Source organism: Palaemon carinicauda, chromosome 9 (assembly GCF_036898095.1).
Source record: "Palaemon carinicauda isolate YSFRI2023 chromosome 9, ASM3689809v2, whole genome shotgun sequence".
NCBI classification, from domain to species: Eukaryota; Metazoa; Arthropoda; class Malacostraca; order Decapoda; family Palaemonidae; genus Palaemon; species Palaemon carinicauda.
In genome coordinates this window covers 120,786,389-120,801,120 of record NC_090733.1, presented here as the reverse complement: position 1 = coordinate 120,801,120, position 14,732 = coordinate 120,786,389, and the positions used below count along the sequence as shown (strand labels likewise).

The 14,732-nt window shown below is 33.8% G+C and overlaps 1 protein-coding gene across 1 annotated transcript in view; it reads right to left on the bottom strand.

The window, feature by feature from the left end:
* Positions 1-14,732, bottom strand: part of LOC137647119 (DNA (cytosine-5)-methyltransferase PliMCI-like) — a 108,001-nt gene that overhangs the window by 58,415 nt on the left and 34,854 nt on the right. The window contains exons 4-7 of the mRNA XM_068380361.1: positions 10,512-10,749; positions 9,625-9,822; positions 2,812-2,993; positions 311-570 (exon numbers count right to left, since the gene is read on the bottom strand). Of these exons, the coding sequence (XP_068236462.1) occupies positions 311-570; positions 2,812-2,993; positions 9,625-9,822; positions 10,512-10,749 (878 nt within the window). The remainder of the gene's footprint in view (positions 1-310; positions 571-2,811; positions 2,994-9,624; positions 9,823-10,511; positions 10,750-14,732) is intronic.

Genomic DNA, 14,732 nt, shown 5'->3' with positions numbered 1-14,732 from the left:
ATAAGCAATAAGGTTAGTTTTGAGATTAATATTATGGGAAAAATTCTAGAGAAATTAGTGTATATGAGTTTACATTATTCTAGTTCCTAAAGCCACCAATTTCCCCATCGTCAAGAGTAACATCTTCTTAAACCAGTGTTAATAAAATAAGTTTCAGTTAAAGCAAACATCAAACTTAAAATTGTGCAAAGTCCTAAATTTTTTTTGTAATTCTTCTGAAGTTATACAACATATCTTATATTCAAAACACAGAATAAGCTACTGTAAAAGTAAAATCTATCAAAAGTCAAAATTAATCAAGTTCTCTTACCTGATCACAAACAAACTGAGCATGTCTAATTAATGTGTCTTCAGTAATCATACCCAAACCACTAGGAGGAACTGTTGTTTGGAGGCTGTTGAGCAAATCTTCATAGGCAGAGTCTGGGTTTTCCACTAAGAACTCTATAACTAGTTTGCTTAAGTAAATCTTTTCACGAACAGCATCAACAAATGGAGCATACATTTCACTTGGGTCCATTAATATATATTCACCATAAGCAGTCGAGAATCCAATAAGAGCTTTTTCTCCTGAAAGAAAGAAATAAAGCTAAATTCTTAAACATATCAAACTGTTATCAAAAAGGTCATATAAAACTTTATGTTGAATACTGGTAATAATTATTAGCAACTTATTTTCTTGCCTCACAATTCATCGCCATAAAAAAATCTCAGGTTCATATAACAACTGTAGAAGTAAAGACCAATGCTTATACAAAAGAGAACTTGGTTTAAGTAGCGAGACTTTGTCACATTAAAACATTATTTTTGAGTTACTTCAAAGTCCATCAAGAGTTTTGTTTTTCAGGTGATTTTTGTCTTTCAAAAACCACTCAAAAGATATTTTATATACAGTACTAAAAATTGTACGGTGGAAACTCTCTTACTATTTTAAACTTTTTATGAATTATTTCATCAATGTAAAGAAGTAATAAAATTGTAAGGTGACTATTTATCATAAGTAAATTTTTTGTTTTATAATTGAATATACAGATTTTAGGATATAAAATTCTCCCTTCTTTTCATGTTTGATGGACAAAAAAAGTCACTATTCAAAAAAGTATATGTAATTTTTCTCCAAAAATCTTCAAATAAGATTAACTGAATAGACTTTAGTATGTATAAGTATGGCTTTTCTGTGGTAACTATCCCAACCACTGAGGATCTTAAGGACATCATTATATTTCAAAGTTAATTACTAACTAGTGGCAAGACCCTTCCCTCAAATCCAAAAATATAACTCCACAAACACAAATATACACTATATGTACCAAATGCACACACAAGCAAAACTGGGTGACATAATACAATCTTGTTTGTGATAGGCTTTTGGCCTATTCATCTTTTCTAACACTATACACCTTTCAGCATAATCATAACAAAGATTGTAAATATATAATCCAACAAAGAAATAGGAGGATCATCCATGCAGCAAATGTTTATTTACGATTACCATATGATATACAAGAAAATTAATAATCTATTGCTCAGAGAATCATAGAAATTGATGGCATTACTGTATATTGAATACTAAAATAAATAGCTTTCCCTAGAATTTTTGAAAAGGTAAATAGATATGTACCCCAGTCAGAAAAAGGTTGAGAATGGGATAGGATGCGCTTGCATAAAAATATAAAAAAGATATTTCAGCAATAAAACAAATTGCTTTTATTAAAAATCCTATATTAAAAAGGAAATATACTGTAAATGTTCTAGATAGCTATTTTGTGCTAAATTTCCTGCTATCAGGAGGAAGATCAACTCTTTCTAGAGAAGCCAACCTATACATATCATATTTAAGTCATAGAAGATTTTATAGCTCCTACCATCTTTTAAAATCAGCAAGGGGAAGTGGGCATGAAATAAGTGACCCGCTTGTAAGTGTCGTAATAATAAGTTTTATTACTAAAATTCTATCCATATCAATGATTCATTATGGCAAGTCCCTATCTGACAACCATACTCCTTCTAAGCTGGGTAATTGAGGGAAAGATATGAACATACGAACCAAATTTAAAACCAAATAACCTAAAATGCATACCTGATGTACTGTATCTCAGCTTAAAAATTGTAAAAACCTAATTGTTTGCTTGATTACTGTACTGAAATGGTTGGAGATCTTTACTTTTCTTTGCTAGAACATACATACATTAGTCTTTATCAGGTGTTTTACTCAAACTTCAACCTCCCTACTAAACCATCATGGAACTTTAAGAAAAGCCTGAGATATAACAGCATAAAATAAAAACTATTACTATAGGGAGAGAAACTACTTAAATTAACACACAGCCCACCAATATCTTAAGAACTAAAGTCTAACAATCTATTAGCAAACTAAGCTTTTATCAAATAATGTCAGATAAAACTGATTTGGTATAACACTGAGCTGCAGTTAATAAACAAATTTCTAAAGAAATTAAGAGGTAGCAGCACCTCTAATATCTTGAGTTCGAACTGTGGAATATTTTTCTCAATGGTTCAGGACCTTTTAAAATTTGTAAAACTTCACCTAAATTCTAACAGATTTTAAATTACAAGGATTTCTCCATATGAAAGACCTGAAGACATCTGCCATAACATTTAAAGTTAAACTTAACCCATGGTATCAAGTATTGGTCTGCACCATTGTATTGCTTAAGTACTGTACTATATCAGGGCATTATTTTGTCAGTCAAAACCTTTCAAACTGTTAAAAAATAGCAATTAAATTTTAGTGAGTCAGTAATAAGTTAATAAATAAGCCATTTAATCACAGCTTCCTATTGAACTTACCTCCATCAAATCCAGAAATCCACCACTCATTTATAGGCCCCAGTTCTTTAGCTGCTACTCCTCCCTCTATATCAGAATTTTCTTCGTAGATAGGTTTCAGGTATCCAGAAAAATATAAAAGAACATTTCGCTCTATTAAGCCACCATCAAATGGACACAAGTGACCTTCCTTGTCGTAGACACTAGAATGTAAAATATACAAATATACGTGTTTAGAGTATGTATACTATATACCTGTACTGATGAGAATCTTATCAATATATCTAAGTCTAGCTAAAAATCTAGACCAATACCTTAAAATGTTCAATATTAGTTAATACTACCAGCATCATTGAATTAGTATTTTGTATAAATTACCCTGCAAGTTTAATACTAATATGGGTAAATTTTCTGAATAAAAGGCTGAAATATTAAAAATATTAAGGATAAAATTAATATTACTCCTAATACCTTTATCTTTTATATCAATTTATATAAAAAAAAACTGAAGGAATACAAAAGAAATATACAAATAACCTGTGGACGAAGCCAATACTGTAATCATATTTGTTTTGTAATATATCTTCTGAATAGAAAACAATTATCAAAAAATATTAAGGATAAAATTAATACTACTTCTGATACCTTTAGCTTTTCTATTAATTTATGAAAAAAATGAGGGGATACAAAACAAATAAATTAATGAACCTGTAGAAAAAGCCAATAATGTAATCATATTTGTTTTGTATTTCAGAAATGTCTGAGATAAAATCTAGTACTGTAATGACTTTATATTACAAAAATTTAAAGTGATTTGTATTTTTCCTTACTATACAAACCCGAGTCCTTTAGCAAGAGTATGATTTCAGCAAAACTGGATACAGCTTTTAAAACTTTTAACAAGGTGGCATAAATTACTGCGGGATGGCCGAGAAGTTTCGCCCACCTAACCAGCCACTAAGCTCCAATTCGACCTTCAGCTTAGGACGTGTGGGGTGGTTGAAGCAGGATGTGTAAATTGAAGACAGGTTTGTAGATATTAAAAATACAAATGACCGCAATAAACTGTGATTTCTTCCTAAACGAATACAAACCTTCTCCTCAAGAGAGAAGAAGTCCTTACTAACTGACTGGTTTACTTTCCCAGGAAATGTCAAAAAAATTTTATCCTATGCAGGAGCAAAAGTGACAACTCCCGTCAATCTCCTAATGACCAAAGCATGAAGATGAGGGACTGGTGGAAAATCAATGAAACCTATATACGTGTGGACGGTATGAAGTCAGAATGTACTGTCATTATGAGAAATGGGTTTGCATACATTTGGTCATTCTCCCCCTTGTCTGGGAGGATGGGAGAGATACTTCTAAACAAAATTTATTTGGTTAGAAAAGTTGCTCAATCATGTGACTTATCTGAATCTAGTGTCCGATCTGAATAGTAATTGTGTGACTGCTTCACTCCAAAGGGTAAGAAGAGATAATAGGACAAGTACATCTTCCTTCTCGTTTTAGACTTATGTCGCAACCATTACTGTACCTTGATGATATGTCTCTTGTCCAGTGAGGAAACTAGGCTTGCTCTCTGATCTTTTGAGTAACTGCCAACAATCCAAGCAGTATGTTAGATATGTTCCTGGTACATACCACTCCCCTTGGTACGTACCTTTGTTCTTGGTACCATCCTCACCTGAGCGGGGAGATTATGATTACGGACAACTCTGACAGATTGTTCCTACATTAAAAACCAGATGCCTGCATCCTAGGAGCGAGATGATAGTATGCCAGAGTGGATTCCAGAAGTGCCTGGAATTCTGGATCCCATCGGATGCCCATGAATTCCCGACGCACGTGGACTGTTGCAGCATGGATTCCAGGTGAATGGTGCTCAGAATTGTCAATTATCTAGAAAAAGCATGTGATCCTGGGTATGCTCGAATCCCAGGAGTGATTTGACCTCTGGTAACCGCACCCAAACACCTGAGTGTTCATGAGCGAACAGGTGAGTAGTCCTATCCAGATAAGTGTGCACTAACTGTAGAGCAAGTATCCAAAGGAGAGCGTGTACAGAAGAGCGCCAGCAATATGTGAACGCGTTCACCAAAGAGCAAGTGGATGCTCAAAGTCCAAGGAATGCATGTTAGGGCACAAGTAAGCAAGTAAATGCTGTAAGTTTAATGAATCCATGCTATAAGGTGAGTGAGCATGGGAAAGCGAGTGCTCAAATTTGGAAGAAATTAAAGTACAGATTAATGTGTTTAGCGCACCTGCATGCAAGAAGTACACGTACTATCAGGGACATACCTGATGTCTTGTAAGTTTCAAGATCTTTCCGCCATAAACTGGTGCACACAAATTTCAGTGGGCCTGGACTCCCCATGAGCACTGTTTTCCTCGCTTGAATGGAGACTGCATTCAGGACGAGGTAAGTCCGAGCAGTACATACTGATGTTTCTTCCCAAGGGACAACTCTTCTTATGTAAATAAGAGAGCGCGCGAAAGAGATTTCAAACCCGACCAGCAGTACAGATTACAGAGAAGCCCCTCAATGTTTTAGTGCAGCACGGTCTCTTCCACAGGAAGGAGTGACACAATGCCACTACTATCAATCAGCCTCCTGGATTTCGCAGCGAAGAAGTCAACAGGGGAGAAGGAAGAACTTGAAATTTGCCTCCTTGGTGATGTCTCAAAAATGTTGCTGTTCCCGGAATGGGAAGACACTTGATGAGAGGGGCACTGCCCTTCCCCTTCACTCAGTGACTGCAAAAAATTTTTCCACAGACACATAGTTTAAGAAAAACAATATCCTGAGTTAATTTGACTTCTTTGTCAACACAGCAAGGGAAGAGACAGCAAACAGTAAAACTGTCCAACAGGAAGGAAGTGCATGTATATGCATTTTGTACACACAATTGAAGCAACTATAGTAATAGAGAAGCAAACTCCAAATCCTTCGTCTTCCACAAAAACCCTCACCAAGCCCATTATCTTAAAGACTAAGGAAAATTTAAAAGAGCCAGATAAAGATGCTGGAGTACATCTGTACCCACTGGGGACTGAAGATACAGCGCAACTCAGTGGCCTGTAGGGTGGGAACGGCTTCCCCGCAATGTCGTAAAAAGTTTTAACAGCCGTATCCAGCTTAGCTGAAACCATTCTCCTATTAAAGGATGAGGGTTTGTGCTTGTGTAAGAATAAATGTAATATTAATCAGAAAGATTGTAATAAATTGTAGATGTATATCATGTACAATTGTATCATGTTATAACATACCTTTCATTTAACCATACAGAAACATTGCAAGAATCCAAGTACTTTTTGTTACATTAATAGTTCAGTTAATTATTTTAACACAGACATTGTCATTCTTAATTTAATCTTACATAAACTTATGATAAAATGGTAGAAAATAATTGGGTTATTAAAAGTAAAATATTAAAATCGATTTAGTCACATAGCAATAATCCTTAAAGTCAAAGTAATTATTCACTATTTCTTATCTCGGCTCACCTTATAGTATATTACCAGAGAAAGATCTAGTTAGATGCATTGTGAACTTTCATAACAAATATACTGACTCCGATATAGAAATACAGTAGGGTCCCGAATTAAGCGTGTTCGAATTACACGATTCCCCTTTTCCGCGATCGCTATTTTTCAAAAATAAATTTTCTGTATCTGCGAGGCTGTTCAAAGTTCGCGAGTCAACCACTACAAAATGTATCAAATCTATTGTCTTTTTAAGTATATTGGTAGCCCTAAATACGGTGATTTATAATAAATGTTACAAAACAATATTAACATTACATTTCATTAACATAATTTCATAATGAATAGCCTATTTAAGGATAAAATTCCACATCAACAATGAAATCAACTGTTAACTGTGCGAGTCCAGCTGACAAAATGTAAACAGAAATGTGGTTACGTTCTCGGCAATCTTTATCTTTCTCCAACCTTAACATAATTGTAATGGTAGTGTTAATGATGGTATATTAAAGCATTATTTTTGTTTAGTACAGTATATTTAAAAGCCTTATTTTTCCCTCTGGGCGTTCAAGGTTTTCACGAGTTGACTGGGTTCGTTTATCGGCAGTGAATAGCCTAAACTTCGGTAACGAGTTGTCAATATTTTGTCATATTTTAAACAGTATACATTTGATTTGCAAACATTGGTTTTGTAGAGTAGACGGTAAAATAAAATCTATAGAGAGAGAGAGAGAGAGAGAGAGAGAGAGAGAGAGAGATTTGATGGCAGAAATATATATCTCTCTCTCTCTCTCTCTCTCTCTCTCTCTCTCTCTCTCCGTGTATACAATACTTACATTTAGATGAAAAAACTAAAATTAGTTTTCTTAGTGTCAATTAAATACGAAACAAAAAATTAGGCCGAGTCTACATCCATTTCAATCATAGCTAAAAATACGGCATCCGATTTCATCAGCAAACCACTATTTTTTGGGAAATATCATTTTATTCTAGAAAATTGCCACTCTTTAAATAGTTAATTGCACATTAAGAAAGCGTGTACTTTTTGTTTTTAAATTCGGGTGTGTTTAAAAATCGAGTATTTTTGACTTCTTTTTTTTTTTTACTTTTGGCTGTGATTAGATCAGCTGTCATCTAGCTGCCGCTCTTGAGTGTGTACGAATACACTAACAAAGTATCATTTATACCATTTCTTGACTTATTCAAACCGTCTACAGTATACAGTTGATATTACATAAGCACCAATGTGTTATAACCTATCAAATTTTTTTGTTTATTACATTTAAACCCCCCCCCCCTCTCTCTCTCTCTCTCTCTCTCTCTCTCTCTCTCTCTCTCTCTCTCTCTCTCTCTCTCTCTCTCTCTCTCTCTCTCTCTCTCGTTATACAATACTTACAAATAGATGAAGAAACCAAAATCGGTTTTCTTGAAGTGTCAATTAAATACAAAACGAAAAAATTATACCGTGTATACATCCATTTCAATCATAGCTTAAAATACGGTAACCGATTTCGTCCGCAAACCACTATTTTTTAGGAAACACCATTCTATTCCAGAAAATTTTTACTCTTTAAATGTCAATTGCGCTATAATAAAACATGTATGTACTTATGTTGTTAAATTTCGGGTGTGTTTTAAAAATCGAGTATTGCTAACTTATTTTTGTTTTACTTTTGGCTGTGATCACATCAGCTGATGTCTAGCTTCCGCGCGAATACAATAACAAAGAATTGTTTACACCATTTCTTAACTTATTCAAACCATCTATACAGTTAATATTACATAAACACCAATGTGTTATAACCTATCATATTTATTGTTTAGTACTTTAAAACCATCCCCCCCTCTCTCTCTCTCTCTCTCTCTCTCTCTCTCACATCGAACGTTATAGCGGTAACCTAATTGTTCGGTGACTTTAAAAATAGGCCTAGTACTTTCTTCTTTTACCTTTTTTGCATATGGATCCATAATTGAGGTTGACTTATAACTGAAGTTAGGAAAAGTATTTTGGATATAGAAAGGACAATTATCTTTCGTAACAGTTTAGAATTATCGTAAGTTATCACTCTGTCATTAGCGGCAGTTTGCTATTGTGGATTAAACGCATAAGGAAAAAAAAATTTCCAGCTTTGCTACGAATTTAGGAATTTATATGGATACGGTAAGTAAAATATTTGTAATAACATAATGTTTACTAAATGTTTGTAATATCATTAGTTATGACTTAGATCATGTGTGTTTAATGCATTCGTTTGTTTATTATGATCGAAGATGGAGCGTAAACAAATGGAAGGTTTCCGTTTCAGGCGGCATCATAAAGAAAAACATTTCATAAATGGCATTCATTTCATTTATTTGAAAGTTCTAATAAAAAATAATTAGAACATTGGTAATAACAAATTCAACATATAATCTATACTTGGTAAAATTGCTGTCAATTCAAAAACACAGATGTATAAATGCGTCTGTTTCTTCGTTGTGATCAGAGATAAACGTAAACAAAACATTGGTTGTCGTTTTCTATTGTGCTTTTTAGCGTGTTTAGGAAACGCATGATATAAAATTGCCTTTATTTTGATAATTCTGGATTTTCAATCATACAACAAGCTATTCTATAGAGTGATGGTTTTGCTATTCACCAGTTGTATTATACAATAGATATGACAAACATTAAAATTTGTCTGTATTTTGGGTTGTGTTATAACGGGAAATATATGGTGTTTACACCTATCCTGGTTGTAATTTTAACCATTTTTCAAGTTATTAGAACTTTAAAGTATATTAAATGTTTTATTTATTTACAAGAACAATTTGATATTATAAAGAAGTACAGTATAGTACAAAGAAAGTATTGGAAATGGGTAGTAAACACATTTGAATAGGCAAATTGCTGGTTGCCATGACCGCAATGGAATTATTTCTGTTAGTTGTGTGTTTCGAAATTCGCGATTTTCCATTTACACGAGGTCATTAATCGACCAAATTCTCGCATAATTCGGGACCCTACTGTACAATAATGTATAATAGTAAAAAAATATAATAAAATTAACTTTGTTAAAAAACTTAAGTATTGCATCAATAATAGGAATTAAAGGTCAAAATTAAAAAATATTAAATTGAATGAAGAATAAAAACCAAACTAGGAATAAGGGAATTGTACTAATATCAATGTTTAATAATGTTTTCTGAAAATGTCTTTTCATAGACAGCTATTACCTTAAAATCCTTAAAATCATATAAATGTGAATGAACTTTAAATGAAAATGCATAAAAGCATAGACTTATATAACACCAGTAAGATAAAGATAAAATAAAATATCATAATGAAGTATTTTAGAATAAACTTACTTGAATCCAGTTATTTTCTGTTGTGGTCTCTCATCCATTTCATGGACAAATTCTTCGTCACCAGTGAAGAGTGACAATTTTGGATCAGTCAGGGCAACAAATTCGTCTACTGCACCATCCGGATGACCGGGATACAACATAAGGTCAGTGCTATTTAGATGCTGGCGGCAGGTTTCACATCGACCCTGTAGCTTCACACTAGAATGGGAGAAAAAACCTGATCTATATTGAATTTTCTTTTTTAAACCATACTTATATTACCAACTTTCAATTTAAGTGACTACAAACACCACATTTCTCGTCAAAGCTTGTCCTGAAGTTCTCTGGCAAAACACTCCCTTTAACAACATTAAATGACAATAGCAAGAAAATCCAAGACAACAGATATTGCAAACACTCTTCAATTACACTAATTTTGCATTTCAGCCTAAAATATTCTTTTTCATTATACCAGCATCACAGAAATGTAAATTTTACTCAAATTTATCATTTCTATACGGACATGAGGTTCACATGAGTTCTACTCAAAAGCTTGCCAGTGTTAAAAACTAATATAAAAAACAGAATTCTAAAAATTAAATGTACAATTTCTATATTCATCTGATGTTTATAGTGCTTCTCTGTCAAAGCTTGGTTTAATACTGACATTTATCCAAAACCTAAAAACTTTTTACTATTTTTTTTACATGGCAACCAGATACTTGCCACAATTTTACCACTGTACCTTGTAACAAGGTTCAAAAGCAGGAAATGACAAATGTTTGTACACACATATGAACAAATATGGACACACGGAGAAAAGTATCAGCGCAAACACTGATAGGATACAAGAGCCTACAAAAAAATCAATACTATATTCATTCTCTCAAATAATGATCAGTCATTACCTTTCATTAGCTGGTTTTTTTAAATTTTCAGATTTGCTATCATCCTCAGCACTGACATCATCATTCTTTTTCTCCTCTGCACTGACATCATTCTTTTTCTGTCTCTTGTCATTATGAGAATCAGTTTCAACTTCTTCCTTCACGTTTTGTTCCTCACATTTGCGTTTTGAAGCAAACATGTCTGAGATTGATCGCTGAGATTTTCCAAGGGAGCCCCTACTTCGACGTGGTGTAGAGCCTAGAAAGGATTAAAGGATAAAAATAAAAATAAAAATTTACATTGTATTCTCATCCCTGACCTTATTCAATTTACCAATGGTTTAAAGTATTTTCTCCTCTAACATGGTCATTGAACAAAAGATGAAGCACTTAACATAATCCCCTGACTCAAGAAAGTACTTAAAATAATGACTAATCATGAGTTATCCTTGAATACATAATTAACTTTTACTGTGTCTTTCATTTTGATATTTTAGAGTTACTTTTTAATATTTAGAAAGTAAATGGAATGACTTTTCAAATTAGTTTCTAACAGCAGTTTATCTGCCTTTTGAAGACGAAAAAATATCTTATATTTTCCCAAAGTGATTTTTCCTTCACAGCTGAAGAAGGGATTATAGTACTGTACTTTCATTTTGAAAACAATAAATTTTAACTACCAAAGCAGCTGAACATACTGGAGACTTAGTTTGAAACTGCCTTTTCCTTTTCAAGGAATTTTACACTAAAAATACCAAAATTCAACTCTCCAGTGATATCAAAAGATTATCTATAACTACAGTTTTCAATGCAGAATGTTCATCATCTTCAAGTAACTGTATACCTTATACAGTATAACATGCAGTATACGCAATATCAAGGATGGACTCCTACCAACCAGTCAGAACCTACAGGGGTATGAGCAATAAAGCTGTCTTATGCTAACAACTTATCTATAAAAAATAAAAACATGACTAGGCTACACACAGCATAAGGTCTTAATGCACCCCATGATTATAGTGATCATACAAAAACAAGCATAAGCACTTAGAGTGCATAATTTAAATCTTTCTAAGATGACTATTTCTGAATTCTTTTTGCTTGTTGAAGCTTAGAAATTTGTTTCCAGGCCAAAGGCGTAATCAATGGAAAGATACACTTCATGTGAAATCTTAATCACTCTTCTTCTAAAAAAAATCCCCTTACAATTACTACCCATAAACACCCTCCAAGTACCAAAATATAAAAAGTATGCTGTAATTAATTTGTATTTCTTTTTACAAATAAAAAACTAAAGTTATATGAATATGATTTCAGTGTAGCTTTGACTAAGTTCTTATGATTTATAAATAGAGTTCGATAATGACCTTCATCTAGGATTTGCAGGTGGTTGAGGCGAGATGTGTAACTTTAAGACTCAGGTTTGTATACTTGGAAAAATACAAAATACTTAGATTTTTGGATCTGTTCCTAAAATACTACAAACTCTCATCCTAAGGAGGGAAGAAGTTTCTCGATCCAAGCTGGCTGGATTAAAATCCCAGTTAGTTAGAACCCTCAAACCTATAGAGGAGATGGAATCTTGACTTTTTTCTACCTCCCAACAAGCCTTCATTCTGACCAATGATGATGTGCGTACTCAATACCCATGTTGTGTTGAAGGGTGTGACAGTACACCCCCTTCTCAAAGGTGCATGAGGCCAGGTCAGATCAACTTTAAGACTTGGAATGATCAATCTTCAAAAGGGGGCTTCTTTTTTTCAGAGTAATCTACTTGGAGTTGCGTTAAAAGGCTCAAGAAATCAGGAAAATCCTTCTAGTGTGTTTTTGACCGAACCAAAAAAAAGTAGCGGAAGAGGTCTGATTCTCACAAAGCTACGGTGCTCCTACATTTCATGCCTTCAGAGACTGGAGAAGAGATAGCTGCTTCAGTTTCTGATGAGCAATAGTAAGAGAGTGGCATTGAGCAATTGGCAGCATATAGGGCTATACTGATCTGAAATCTTAAACATTGTGTTCTTTGGATGAAGTAACAACAAAAACTCATGAAGATGAGGCAGATGAGAAGGAAGAACTTGAATTGCACCTTCTGCTGGGTCGACAAGCAGATGACATATTCACAGGGGGAAAGGTCTATGAAGAAACAGTAACTAGGTGATACACACTTTCTAAGGGGGGATAGGGGGGTCTATGAAGACACAGTCACCAGGTGATACATCCTTAGCATATTCCCAGGATCAGAAAAATGCAAAACCGTCTTCCTACACCAAAGCACTAAAATCAGATTATGTTGTCCTTATCATCACAAGTGAAGAGCGGAATGCATTCTGGAACGAATTAACTAGGTGTGTAGAAGGACTTTGTAGAAGGAATTATGTAGTTGTAATGGGTGACTTAAATGCTAGAGTGGGTGTTGGAGGTTGAAGGTGTCATTGGAAGTATGGTGTACCAGGTGAAAATGAGTGGTGAGAGACTGGTAGATGCATGTTGAGCAAGAGGTGGTAATAAGTTGTAGTTTTTTTCAAAAGGAAAGATAAGTATACATGGGTAAGAGTGGGAAATGGAAGAGTATTAGAAAGGCATTAATGGATAATGTGCTGATAACTAGAAGGTTGATTGGAAAATTGAAGGATGTGCACGTGTTTAGAGGTATGGCTAACGGTATGTCTGATTATTTTTTGGTTGAAGCAAAATTAGTTGTAGCAAGAGAGGGGGAATTGAGTGGGGGATGTAAAAGGGAGGTAGTGAAGGTTGAAGACTTAATAAAACCAGAGGTAAAAAGTAAATATCAAGAAAGGTTGGAAGTAGCATATGGTAGTGAAAGTGAGACAAACTGGTAATTTAGAGGAGTGGAAGTTAGTAAAAGAAAATTCTTTAGCGATTGCAAGTGATGTGTGTGGCAAGAGGATTGTTGGAGGCAGCATGAGGAAGGGTAGTGAATAGTGGAATGAAGAAATGAAGATAAAAGTGGAAGAGAAAAAGAGGGTATTTGAAGCATGGTTGCAGAGTAATAGTGAAGTATAGAAAGACTCAGGTTTGCATTCATGTACAGTAATGTGCTGCACTAAAAAAAAAAATTAAAATACCAGCAAAACAATTAATACTTCAGACTTCATTTCTATACAATCAATCTTTAAATTTAGCATGTAGTGCAAGAAACAACCAATTTTAAAAGTAATTTGTATTTTTCCTATTTTTACAAAGTTGGATGCTTTAAAATAGGGAATGTTTTCAGCACACAAATGGAACAGCCATTGGAATCGTTAACGAGGTAGTTAAACAAGTGGTTTTGCCCTTCGGCTCAGAACATACAGGAGTGGTTGAGGTGGGAATTCTAACTTTAAAAGAATTGGTTTTGTATATCTAGGAAAAATAAAAATTACAGTTGAACCTTGCAATAACATGTAGTTTATAACAAATTCTAGATGTAACGGACCAAATCCAGTTAACCAGAGCCCTGTCTGGGTAGCATTGTAAAGGTCACCGTAATAAAAAGTATATACATATTGTACATTAGTTCCTAGATGTTATGTTTATTTGCCATTTTTACTTTATTTACTATCTTCATAACAAATGGTCAGTTAGAAGAATACTTCTATATCAATGAAATCAACTTTTTTCTATGCAAGCCCATCTGAGAAAATGTAAATACACTCAGCTGATTTCAAGCCAACGTTATTGAGGATATGCCCACAAATAAACAACAAATAGTATTCTTCATTTAGTGTATGCAAGTATTATGTTATCTGTTTGTTTTACTTGATGTATCTGAAATTTCAAATTATACAAAGTAAAGCCAATTCTATATGTTTTTGCAACACAAAACACCCAAAAGGAAAGGATACAACAGTAAGTCCATACACGTTGCGGCCAAAGACAAAAGGGAAGTCTTTGACAGGCACTTAAGCGGGGCTACTCGCCCCTGATTTACACATCGTTAACTACCTCGTTAGTTATTTCAATAGCCATTCCAGCTCCAAATTTTAAAGGATGAAAAATTTGTTTACACATAAGAACAAATACTTTATAACTACCTTTTATATTTAGTATAGCACATATCATATGGGTAATTGAAAAAAAAAATCATGAGGTCTATATGTCGACACACTTGGGTTACCAACTAGACACTGTAACTGGGGAATCTACCAAATGGAAATTCACCTATTTCTTTCCTCATTCCCAAAAATTACTTTAAAATTAAACAGCTTATTTATGAACCAATTATTGCCACTCAATATATAA